The 13,333-nt window shown below is 42.4% G+C and overlaps 2 protein-coding genes across 2 annotated transcripts in view; one reads left to right on the forward strand and one right to left on the reverse strand.

Annotated features, from left to right (window-relative positions):
* The window catches only part of OPRM1 (opioid receptor mu 1), a 212,527-nt gene that overhangs the window by 95,417 nt on the left and 103,777 nt on the right, over positions 1–13,333 (forward strand). The gene's annotated exons all lie outside the window — the stretch shown is intronic.
* LOC143674040 (uncharacterized) lies at positions 3,406–10,754 on the reverse strand. Its single transcript, XM_077149315.1, is given in 2 exon segments — positions 3,406–4,994; positions 6,152–10,754. Coding segments are annotated over 2 exon segments (3,792 nt in total). The 5' UTR covers positions 9,768–10,754; the 3' UTR covers positions 3,406–4,818.

A 13,333-nucleotide genomic window follows, 5' to 3' on the forward strand; every position in this document is an offset into this window, starting at 1 on the left:
TGCTTTATGAAAATTCATGGCCCTTATTTCTCAAAGGGTGGGTGAAAACCAATAGGCCTCCTACTCAGCTGGGTACTTTCCACACAAGCAGCTGCATCTGTATAAATTAGGTTCAAATAACTTCGGGTTATTTTCAGGATTTATAAAGTCAGTATTGCAAATAGTGGAATCTGGCAAGTGTTTCCAGTGGCTCACTTGGCTGTCCGTGAATCAAGAATGCAGTTTCTACAAAGGTTGCCAAGAAATAATAACAATGAGAAAAACTTGTGTCTACCTGAATAACTGCTCAATGGTTTTTGATTGTTTATTTTAGTAAATTTTCCATATATATACTGGGAAAACAAAATGGGGGTGGAGTTTATCCTGATTACTTGGCTGCTTTTTCCCTTCTCTGAGAATGAATCAAATCTCCTATAAACAAATTTATAAATCAAACAGTATAATAGCATTTCTAATCATGGTTAACAATCCATTTATTTTAAGTAATGTTCATGATGAAATAATCCCAGTGAAATCTTAGAACTGGGACAGTCCATTGAGGTTACGTATACCTGGATGCAATTTGGTCTATAAGCATGGATATGCATTTTTTTTTTTAAGAACGGGATCTCTTGTAAGGTATCATTTTCTCAGAACAAGTTTCAAGCTTCCAGTAAGAAACTGAGAGATCAAAATGTTACTGTTTTCTTACCCATCCTGAAGACTGCAGATACCAAGACTTTGAGTCTTCTCTAGCCTGGTTGGTTTCTCACATGGAGACAGCTGAGGACTGAGCAATGAAAGATGCCTTGAAAATAAAGGCTACCTTATACTTCATGCAGAGCTAAGGGAGAAAAGGAGGAAATGTGGTGTTTTAGTTTGTAAGCTGTCGGAATGCGATATACCAGAAACGGAATCGCTTTTAAAAAGGGGAATTTATTAAACTGTAAGTTTACATTTTTAAGGCTGTGAAAATGTCCAAATTAAGTCATCAAGGGAAAGATAGCTTAACTCCAAAGAAAGGACCAATGAAGTTCGGGGTTTCTCTCTCAGGTGGGGAAACACATGGCCACGTCTGCTACCTTTCTCTCCTCATTTCATAAGGCTTCCCAGGGGGCATTTCCTTCTGTTCCAAAAGTCTCTGGCTTCGTGGGTTCTGGTAGCTCTAAAGCTTTTTCCCAAAACAGTTTCCTTTTAAAGTGCTCCACCAGCAACCCCACTTTGAATGGGCAGAGACACGTCTTCTTGGAAACCTTCTAATCAAAAGTTACTACCCACAAGTGGGTAGGTCACATCTCCATGAAAACAATCAAAAAGCTCCCACCCAGCAATATTGAATGATTAAAGGATTAAAGGACATGGTTTTTCTGGGGTACACAACAGTTGCAAACCAGAACATCTGTTAAATGATTACAGCTAGGTAATCATTATCTTATTTCCAACATCTAATTACAAAACAAAAAGTTCTGACTCTAGTTCTGTCTTTGCATAGTGTACACATACAAAAAACAGGAAATTAATGTTAGGTTGGATCTATACACATGAGTCAATTTGACTCTATTATGTTGAAAAAGAATAGCCATTTGATCTATATCTATAGTTTTTAATATTTTGGAGTGTAAAAATCTCATGACATGAAATGATATTGGAGAATTCTGCATACAGATGTAATTTGTTTTCGTACCCATTGTTTAAGAATACCCATCTTGTTATATGTGTAGAACCGAATGATCAAAATAGGAATGCTTGCATTTGTTAGGTGTTTTTTGGTATTTAAAAAAATAAAATAAAATAATTAAAAAAAAAAAAGAATACCCATCATGGAAATAGTAAGCTTCATTAATGTTTTTAGATTTGTATTTTATTTCCCTTAAGAACAGCTGCAGTCATTTGAAAATAGCTCTACACATACTTTTGAAACCTATCTATTTAGTCATGGCCTGAAAAATCTAGAACTTCCAAGACTGTTGGGGATAGCTCTGCATCCTCCAAAGGGTCAGGGAACAAATGGGATTTTTAAACTGTGATTTTTACAACGGCTGATCTGGTTGGAGTTTGTTGTCAGTGAGGTGCTTTGTTTCATACACTATATTTAAAAGTAACCACCTTTCCCCAACACAAAAATCATATATGCCTGCAATATAGTGAAAGAGGGAATTGTATGGTATTGTTATCAAAATTGAAGGCAGACAATAAAATAAAATATATCAAGGGCTTGCCTCCTTATTTAAAAGTCCCAACCCAAATAAATAATTTGTAAATTCATTATTTACATTTGCCCTCTGTAAATAAATTTAAAATGAAAATCAAAACAATACTTTCATCTAAACAGTCATAATTCAAATCTTAACTTGAAGTTCAAATTATTCTATTGTCTCTACCCAAACCATCATTTCAGTGAAATGTTGGGATGGTTATAAGTACTGAATCCATAAAATCCAATTCTGTAATTTATAATTTAATACTCTCACCATAAAAAATGTTGAACATAGCTCTATATAAATCAGTATATAAATTACATTAAACGCCAGTTTCCACTCAGTCATATTTTGCTTGGCTTTCTGAACTTTTCACCTACTTAAATAATTATTCTAGAATCTTAAATCTACAAGTAAGCACATTGTTGTCTTTGTGTTATATTAAATGAAAAGAAAAGGAACCATTTTGCAAGTGGAGCTTTGGAAAAAAGGAATTGAAAAAACTACTCTACCAAATGTAGCAAATAGATAAGAGAAAGAGAAAGTGTCAATCTTAACATTAGGTGTTCTGTCACTTGTCATTACATTTTTTGTAATATTAATGACACATTTTGGCTTAACAAGGCTAATTTCTATAAAGAAAGAGAAATGTGTTGCACGCTTTTAATTACATTTGAAATTCATGTAACTAATAACACAGCTTTTAAAAATACTCACGATATTTCACTGGGAAAAACCAAAATATTATATTAACTAATATACTTAATTAAACAGGATTCTCTGTCATTGATTTATTTCAAATATTTTTAAATAGATTCTTGCCCACCAACGACTTTTCTCCCCAACAATACTGATGAGGAAGAATTTTTCTTTCCTTTTTCTATACTTTTACATCAAACCTAACATAAGCAATCAACCCTTCTACTCACTGATCTCATTCTAGAAGCTCAGATTCCAGGATCTGAGAAAAGTAGAGAACTGATGAGTTTTTTTAATGTATTGGTGGTGAAATGAAAAATATAGTTTTCCATATTAGGGTAACATTATAATTTACAGAAATCTAAATATCTAAAATGCATGCAAAATCCAAGAAGCATTTTTTTTAAATCTTAAAAGTTCATATTTTAAAGATTTTGTATCCAAGTATGAAAACATAGCCACATCTTTTAATGCATAATATTGTAAGAATTTGAGAATTTTGCCACGCAAAGGAGGACTCCAAGAGACGTTCTCTCATGCAACACGCAAGGGGTTTATTTTCCACACATGTGTGGGGCTCGCTGAACACGCAGGAACAGAGAGCCCCGAACTTAAGTCTGCAAAAGCTTTTTAAAGGGTAAGATGAGGGGGGTGGGGGTTGAGCATGGGTCACAGGTGCTGTTTTACAAAAAAGCAGATAAGAACAGTTTTACAACAAGCACTTTTAACAGTTTCACAGCGAGCATTTCTTGAGCATGAGTCATGGGAGTGGCTATTGCAGATAGCCACAGTTTTACAACAAGTGATTTAGGCGCAAGGAGTCAGGGGGGGAAGGCCGAGAAACAGATAACCGCCCTGGGAAAGTCTCGGATTGTTTATTTTCAACCTGATGGGGCCCATAATTCTTTTCTTTGTAATTCTTAACTCACACCAAATGCATAGCCATGAATACAAAATGACACAAATGCTTTTGCTGGATATTTCAGAAGCTAAGATATATGTAAATAGCGAAATTAAGCAGGAAAAATTAGCTACTGTTAAGCTTTATAAAATCCCTTTTTACATTCCCCACTCCTTTTCGTATAAATCTCTAATCTTAGAGATTTTCTGGATTATTTAACACTGAGTACTGTTGTCTGATGAGCATTAGTTTGACATTTCCAATCTGCCCCTGTAAAAACTGTATAATTTTATTTAGAATACATGGTCCTATAGTCATTATTAAAAGTAACACAGTTAAGGGCCCAGCGAGAGCAGATAATAGCGTTGTCAACCAGGGGGACTTAGTAAACCAAGATTCAAACCACCCCTGTTGCGCCTCTCGTTCTTTTTGTCTTTCACGAAGGCGCTCTCTGAGTTTTGTCATGGACTCTTTAACAACACCAGAGTGATCCGCATAGAAACAGCACTGTTCTTTTAAAGCTGCACATAGTCCCCCCTCTTTGAGGAAAAGTAAGTCAAGTCCCCGCTTATTCTGCAGAACTACTTCTGAAAGGGAGGTTAGAGAGTTCTGAAGGGCTGAGACAGATTTTTCTATTTCTTTTAAGTCTTGATCTATCGCGGCCTGTAATTGACTGGTTTGTTGATTGCTATGTACAATGGCAGCAGTCCCTTTGCTTATACCGGCAGCGACAGTTACCCCCAGAGTGGTAAGATTACAAGGGGGTACCAGGAACGAAGGCCCCCCTGCTCCCTCCCAAGTTTTTATAGTCTTTCCATTTTCCCATCTGGATATTGTCCATTTCCAAGGCTTATGCGGGTTGGAATTGGGTTCCCCTAGGGGAAGGAGGAGAAGGAGTAGTAAGCCTACGAACCCGCAGTTTGAGAGGATTGTCAGTCTTTTCCAGTTTCCACTGGGACTCAGAGGGCGAAGGCGCAGGTTTGAGATGAGACGCATGGATCCAGGATGCGATGCCATCGACCTTGACTGCGGTGGGGGTGGTCAAGAGTACCTGATACGGTCTTTTCCAGCGAGGTTTAAGAGTCTGTACCTGGTGGCGGCGGACGTAGATAAAGTCTCCCACCTGATATTGATGCGGAGTTCTGTTGTCTCCTGGCTGGTAGGAGGTGGAGAGCTGCTGCCACAGGAACCGCTGGGCTTTTTCCAAGGCTCGCAGCCTGTTAAGCAAGGGGGTATGAAGGGAACTATTAATCTCTAGAATGGAGGACATGTCCTTGACTGGAGGTGGTGCCCCATATAAGATTTCATAAGGGGTTAGATTACACAAGAGAGCAGAGGGGGTATTTCTGGCTCTGAACAGGGCATAAGGCAGGAGCATGGTCCAATCTTTCAAGCCAGTCTCTAAAGCTAATTTGGTTAGGGTCTCTTTAATTGTCCTGTTCATTTTTTTACCTGTCCTGAACTTTGGGGTCTGTATGCGCAATGCAATTTCCAATCAATCCCCAATATCCTGGCCACACCCTGACTTACCTGGGCTACAAATGCGGGTCCGTTATCTGACCCTATTACCTTTGGTAGACCGAACCGGGGAAAAATTTCTTCCATAATCTTCTTGACTACGACCTGGGCCGTTTCTCTCTTAGTTGGGTAGGCTTCAACCCATCCTGAAAAGGTGTCTACAAAAACTAGTAAGTATTTAAGTCCATATTTTGCAGGTTTAATTTCAGTAAAGTCGACTTCCCAGAACTGCCTAGGTTGAGTTCCCCTTAGTCTTTTTCCGTTAGGAGCTTTGGTGGGGTAGGCGTTCACAATTTGACACGCCTGACATTTTCTAGCTACGCGATCTGCCAGCTTTTCCTTTTTGAGGCTGTCAGAGGGTACAATTCCCTCTGGTCTTGCAGGAGCTGCTGTAGTTTCCCTGTCCCCAGGTGAGTGAGCTGGTGGACCTGCTGTATGTAAGCTAGGGCTTCCGATTCTCCTAGGGGTGCAACTTCAGATAGTGTTTCAGGGGGTTGCTGGGTTTTCTTTGGTTACTAGGACCAAGTCTACAGGGTCCCTTACTGCTGCCGCTTTTGCTTCTTCATCTGCTTGCTTATTACCCAGGGTTATTGGGTCAGAGCCTCTTTGTGTTTGATTTTTTTTTTACCAGCTGAGGTTAATAGCCCTCTTTGTTGGTAAATTGCCCCATGTACGTGGGCAGTAGCAAAGGCAGAACGGCTATCTGTATAGATAGTTGCTCGCTTTTCTTTTGCTAATTTTAGAGCTTTTGTGAGGGCAATTAGTTCAGCCTTTTGGGCAGATGTTCCCTCCGGGAGGCTAGATGATCAAATAACTTTTGTCCCACTGACTACCACCGCTCACGCTCGTCTCTTACCGTGTTGGAGAAAGCTGCTTCCATCCGAAAACCAGGTTACCTCCGAGTTAGGCAATGATTGGTCTTTTAAGTCTCTGCGGATTCCGGTCTCTTCAGCTAATATCTCTTGGCAAGTGTGCTGCACAGGTCCCGCGGTCTCGTCCGGGAGCAGGGTAGCGGGGTTTAAAGCTGACGGGGTCCCGCAAGTCACCCTGTCCTTGTCTAGGAGGATGCTCTGATAGTGGGTAATTCTGGCATTTGACATCCATCTATCTGGAGGCTGGTGGATTATGCTTTCCAGGGCGTGAGGGGCTATTATGGTCAGCTTCTGTCCTAAAGTGAGTTTGTCTGCGTCTTTTGCCAGGAAGGCAGCTGCCGCCATGGCCTTGAGACAGCGTGGCCATCCACTGGCAACTGAATTTAATCGCTTGGACAGATAGGCCACCGGTCTCCTCCAGGGGCCTAAAGCCTGTGTTAGGACCCCTCTAGCCACGCCTCTCCTTTCTTCTATGTAAAGCGTGAAAGGTTTAGTCACGTCTGGGAGGGTTAAAGCTGGAGCTGACAGGAGCGCTTTCTTAATGCTGTCGAAGGCTTCCTGCTGTTCTATTCCCCACTGGAAATCAGTGCTCCCTTTGAGCAAGGGGTATAATGGGGCAGCAAGGGCTGCAAACCCTGGGACCCACAACCGGCAGAATCCCGCTGTCCCTAAGAACTCTCGCAGCTGCTTTCGGGTTGTGGGCGGGGGTATCTGTGTTACAGTTTTCTTTCTAGCCTCGGTGAGCCATCGCTTTCCATTCTTAAGAGTATATCCCAGGAAGATTACTTCCCTTTTACAGATTTGGGCCTTTTTGGCCGAGGCTCGATACCCCAGTGCGGCTAGCTCACTTAACAGTTTTCGGGTTCCATACTCACAGTCCTCCTTGGTGTCTGCTGCCAACAGTAAGTCATCCACATATTGTAGCAAGGTGACTCTGGGATGCTGAATTCTGAAGGAGCTTAAGTCTTTATGAAGAGCTTCGTCAAAAATGGTGGGGGAGTTTTTGAACCCCTGGGGCAAGCGTGTCCAAGTCAGTTGGTTCGAGGACCCCGTCTCTGGATCGACCCACTCGAATGCAAACAAGGGTTGACTGTCCTTATGCAAGGGCAGGCAGAAGAAAGCATCTTTTAGATCAAGCACAGTATACCAAGTCTTTTCAGGATGGAGAGTGCTGAGCAGGTTATAGGGATTTGGCACCGTAGGATGTATATCCTGCACTCTGCTATTTACTTCCCGTAAGTCTTGCACCGGTCTATAGTCTCTAGTCCCTGGCTTTTTGACCGGCAATAAGGGAGTGTTCCAGGCTGATTGACAGGGCTTAAGTACTCCCAAGCCAAGGAATTTCTCTATATGGGGCTTGATTCCTTCCCGGGCTTCCTTGCTTAAGTAGTATTGTTTTACCCGAATTGGAGAAGCGGTGGGCTTTAGGGTCACCACTACTGGGGGCTGATTGACTGCCAACCCTAACCCAGCAACTTCTGCCCAGGAATTAGGGAATTCTTCAAGCCAGGCCTGAGGAATAGAACTGTGGAGCTGTTCTGATTTTACATACAGCTGATATTCTTCTTCGACTGGCAAGGTGAGGGCAGTTATTACAGGTTGGCTTACTAGCGGGTTTAAAAATTCCACCTTTGGCCCCTTAGGATTGAAGGTGATTCTCGCCCTTAGTTTAGTTAACAAATCTCTTCCCATAAGCGGGGCAGGGCACTCAGGAATGACTAGGAAGGAGTGTTGAACCCTCCCCTTCCCCAGGTCCATGGTTCTTTTAGTAGTCCAGGCACGGTAGCGACTGCCATTTGCTCCCCGCACCAAGGACCTTTTTGTAGAGAGCGGGCCTATAGGTTTTTGGAGGGCCGACACTACTGCTCCTGTGTCGACTTCAAAATTAATTGGTACCCCCTCCACATTAAATTTTACCCTGAGCTCGGGGAGGGGTGCCGAGCCCTGACTCCCCTAGTCTTCACTTTCTAGAGCCAACGTGGCCGGTTGTTGCCAATTTGGGGGCCTAGTACCCCTCCGTCTTTTCGGACAGTTTTTGGCCCAGTGCCCAGTTTCTTTGCAGTAGGCACACTGGTCTGGACTAAGAGGGGTACGATAACGCCGACCCGAGGGATTTTCTCCAGCTCGTCCTCTACCTTCAGTGTTTCTTTCAACTACTGTGGCCAGGATCTTTGTTAATTCTTTCGTTCTCCTTTTCTCTCTCACCAACTCTTTTTCCTCTCTCTCTCTCTCGTTCCTTTGTTCTTTTTCTTCTTCTGTTTCTCTCTTATAAAACACTTTTTCAGCTTCTTTGACTAAATCTCGCAAGGCTAGGTCCTGCAACCCGTCTAAGCGCTGCAGCTTGCGTCTAATGTCTGGAGCTGATTGGCCGATAAAGGCCATGGCCACTGAGGCTCTTTGATCCTCTGATTGAGGGTCAAAGGGAGTATACCTGCGGTATGCTTCCATTAGTTTTTCTAAAAAGACTGAGGGCGATTCGTCCGCTCCCTGAATAACCTCTCTTACCTTGGCCAAATTGGTGGGCCGGCGTGCGGCTGCTCGGAGACCCGCTACTAGAGTCTGGCGATAGATGGACAGATGCTCCCTACCTTCAGAGGTGTTTGGGTCCCAGTTAGGGCGGCGCAGCGGGAACCGATCATCGATGATATGCTGGAGTTGGGTGGGTCTCCCGTCTTGTCCAGGAACTTGCTTCCTGGCTTCCAGTAGGATCCGATCTCGCTCCTCCGTGGTGAAGAGAGTCCCCAGGAGTTGTTGACAATCATCGCAAGTGGGCTGGTGAGAGAACATAAGGGACTCCACCAATCCAGTCAGCCTAGTGGGAGCCTCGGAAAAAGGAGGGTTATTATTTTTCCAGTTATATAAGTCAGAGGAGGAAAAGGGCCAGTATTGTAGAGCAGGCATTTCTCCCCCATGTCCATCATCCACTGGAGGCCCGTGCGGTCTGAGGGGGAGAGTGACCGCCACATCAGATGGGCTTAGTGCTCGTCTGCTTCGTGTACTATGTGCCAGTCCTGGTTCATCTGGGATAGTCTGTTGGTGAACCTGCGAAGAGGAAATGGAAGAGAGAGGGGAGAGAGAACTAGAGGAGGGAGAAGGTGAGCTGAGAGAAGGGGGGTCCTGTACCGGAGCTGAAGGGTAGGGAGGAGGGGAAGAAGGACCTGCGTCGAAGAGGAGTAGATCCGATTGGGATTCCGGTAGGACTGCAGGAGGTAAGGAAGGATAGAGTTTCTGAGCTTGAGAAGGACCCGGCTCCTTGATTGGAAGTACAGAGGGAGAGTCATGTTGACCAAGAGGAGTAAGAAACGGCTTTACCCATGGAGGTGGATTTTCACACAGGTCCTGCCAAACCATGATGTAGGGCTGCTGGTCCGGGTGGCCATACGGGTCAGGGCAGAAGATGACTGACTTGACGGCCCGAATCAAGGGTAGATGAAAAGCTCCTTCCCGAGGCCATTCCACGTTAAAAGAGGGCCACCCGGCCGAGCAGAACGTCTGCTATTTGCCTTTCTTTACAATAAAAGATAGATTCTGACCTCTTTCCCTGACCTCCGACCAGTGTCTTAAGGTCAGAGAAAGTGGAGTCGACATTCCCTGACCCATCTTCGGTAAAACAAAAACAATTCCCAACACACAAATACAGACAGACACACACAGAGCCGGCACACCACGTTTACACAGTTTCAGAGACACAGCTCAGACTGGCCTGATGACTATGATCGAGTTTCCCCCTGTCAGAAGGAAAACAGAATCAGAGTCGGCCCTGTAGGAATCCTCCAGGCGTCCCCGGAGGTCCCCCAATCCCGAGGCGTCCCTCGGGAGAGTGACCTGCAACCCCGGACACGTCTGTCGGTTGCGGTCGGGGAGTGCTCACGCGACTCCCCGACAGTCACTGCCAGTCTGACAGACTAAGCGATCGCACCTCAGACAAAAAGGCCTCACTTACCCCGAGAGAAAGAGCTGTTGGAGCCTCCCCTTACGAAGAGCCGATCTCGGTGGGACCTCCAAATGTAAGAATTTGAGAATTTTGCCACGCAAAGGAGGACTCCAAGAGACGTTCTCTCATGCAACACGCAAGGGGTTTATTTTCCACACATGTGTGGGGCTCGCTGAACACGCAGGAACAGAGAGCCCCGAACTTAAGTCTGCAAAAGCTTTTTAAAGGGTAAGATGAGGGGGGTGGGGGTTGAGCATGGGTCACAGGTGCTGTTTTACAAAAAAGCAGATAAGAACAGTTTTACAACAAGCACTTTTAACAGTTTCACAGCGAGCATTTCTTGAGCATGAGTCATGGGAGTGGCTATTGCAGATAGCCACAGTTTTACAACAAGTGATTTAGGCGCAAGGAGTCAGGGGGGGAAGGCCGAGAAACAGATAACCGCCCTGGGAAAGTCTCGGATTGTTTATTTTCAACCTGATGGGGCCCATAATTCTTTTCTTTGTAATTCTTAACTCACACCAAATGCATAGCCATGAATACAAAATGACACAAATGCTTTTGCTGGATATTTCAGAAGCTAAGATATATGTAAATAGCGAAATTAAGCAGGAAAAATTAGCTACTGTTAAGCTTTATAAAATCCCTTTTTACAATATGAAATGCATAGATTTAACAATGAGCACAACATGCGTTATATAAATCTTTGATGATCTCCTCCATATCTGTCTGTACATAGCAAGTAAAAAAAAAAATATTTGCTTGGGAATCTGTATTTCACTTATGTGCCCTTGTGGGGAACATAGAGACCCATGAATATATTGTTTGTTGTGGTAACACACAAAGAGGAATGGTTAAAAATATTTTTTATTTTATTTTGATGTACTAGTAGTTTTGTTTTTTAATGTGGGGAGTTTTTTTTTCTGTTCTAAATAGTGTGTTAGTACCAACATCATATCTCTTGCACTGCTGAAAAATAAATGTCTGCATTTTCCTAAAGACCAAGCATCATTTCTCACTTTATATACATATCCAGGAAAGACAGGATGATCAGCTGTAGCTTTGAAATGCATTACCTGCCAAATCACCATGATCTCTTGTGGCAGTCAAAACGTTCCCTAGAATATCAGAGAGTGAGGGTATCACTACATCAGTTTTACATTATTCCTATTTGACTGTTTGAGAGAGCTGTGTATAAAAACATAAACTTTTGCATTGTATTACTTTTGATGTGCCAGGATACATAAACATTTTCAGCTGTATTATGGTTTTTTTTTTTTTGCATGTGGTGTGTGATGACTAATATATATGACTAATAAAGAAAAGTTAGTACGGATACAGATCTAGATTTCCTCTTTGTTCGTCTCATTCCCACATGATAAATGACCTATTAATAAAGAATATTCTCCAGGTAAGTGTTTAAAGTTTTTAATCTTGTTTGACTAAATTATCAGATGATTTGGATACTGAATAAGGATTTCAAAGCAAATTAATAAAGTGTGCTTTTCTCTTCAAGAATTATTTCTATTCATATGTAGAAAAGGTACATACAGAATAGGTTCAATAGGTACACATATTCAAAATGTACCTAAAACTTGACAGCCATGATTCCTTAAGCTAAAAGGGCCAATCACAGCAACCTGAGGGAGTGGAAGGGAGTTCTCTACTATTGTAACATCATAGTTGAAACAAATAAAGCTAAATTCACTTCTAGTCTGCTTTTCAAACATGAATGAGCTATTGATATCTTCAGCAGTAAAATTCTTTCCAGGAAACAAGAAATTCAATAGAGTGAAATCTGGTGCAGAGTTTAAATAGTTAGGTATGATTTTTGAATACGGAAGAAGGCTGACATGAAAACCCTTGGTAAGAAACACTATTTCAAAATAACATTGGATAATTCCGGATTGCATATTACAAGGAGTTAATAACATGAATCTCTTGAAAAGGAAAACCTATGTCCAAATCCCACCATGTGAAAATGTCTTGAATGTCATGACCAAATGCAAATTCTTGAAGCATAGTTTTGACCTTTTTCTTCTGTTCAAAATCTTTGAATGGTGTTCAATTATCAATCAAAGTCCATTCCCTTTCCATGACCTCCAAGGTTCTTTATATTTTGTGTGCATGCACCACACTTTATGCATCTACTCTGTTCTTGATAGACATTTCGTTGTTTCCTGGCTTAGGCTATCATAAACAAGGCTACTATATTCATGGATTTTCGGTGGATATAAATGTGCCTTTCTCTTGGGAATGACCTAGGATGGAATTGCTGGGTCATAGAGTTGCCTGAATTGATATCACAAATATCCTAAACTGGTTTTGGCTTAAACAACAGGCATTTATTGGCTCGCAGCTTTTGAAACTATGTGTAGTCCAAAATCAAGATATCGTCAAGTCTTGCTTTCTCTGGGAGTTGAGCTTTCTGGGGCTGGTTGCCAGCAATCCTTGGGCTTTTCTGGGCTTTTCACTTTGCCTCTCATCACATGGCAGTGTCTTCTCCTTTCTAGCTTTTGTGATTTCTGAGTCCTCTCTAGAAGGCCCCCAGTAATCCATTTTAAGATACACCTCACTCAGGTGGGCCACACCTTAACTAAATACAACATCTTTAAGGGTCCTCTTTACAATGGGTTCACACCCACTGGGATGCAGATTAAGATTCAGAACACATTCTTTCTGGGGTAAATAGTTCAATCTACCACAGGCATATACTTGGGCTTGGTAGACAATACGAAATTATTTTCTGAAGTGATTTTATCAATTTATTTCTCTTCCAGCAGTGCATGAATTAGCTTCAGTGCTGCACATCCTTTCCACCCATTGGTCTATAAATGCTGTTTTCAATAATGTAATTTTCTAATGAATCTTTGTCATCGAGCTGCAGGTCATCTAATTTTGTCTTTCGCTTTCAACCTAAGAAGACTTTTTTGCTTTACGTATCAGCAAAACTGGAGACATCTATTGCAAAAACAGGATAGACCAGAATGACCAGCAGTCATTGAGAATAGATACCTTCCCTACCCATCCTGAAAAATGTCAAGAGACCTGATCTCTGCCTAGATCCAGGGGAAACATTAGTTCTTATATTACTTCTTTCTTCTTCAGTTCTATCTTTCCACAGTGATAGGCTGCATGGACGGTCTAAGAAAAAAATTGGACAAACCATAGTGCCTAACGGCTCTGAGCTACCAGAGCCTCCTTTCCAGACCTACAGAATCTCTCAGCCTTG

This window comes from Tamandua tetradactyla, chromosome 2 (genome assembly GCF_023851605.1).
Source record: "Tamandua tetradactyla isolate mTamTet1 chromosome 2, mTamTet1.pri, whole genome shotgun sequence".
Classification (NCBI taxonomy): domain Eukaryota; kingdom Metazoa; phylum Chordata; class Mammalia; order Pilosa; family Myrmecophagidae; genus Tamandua; species Tamandua tetradactyla.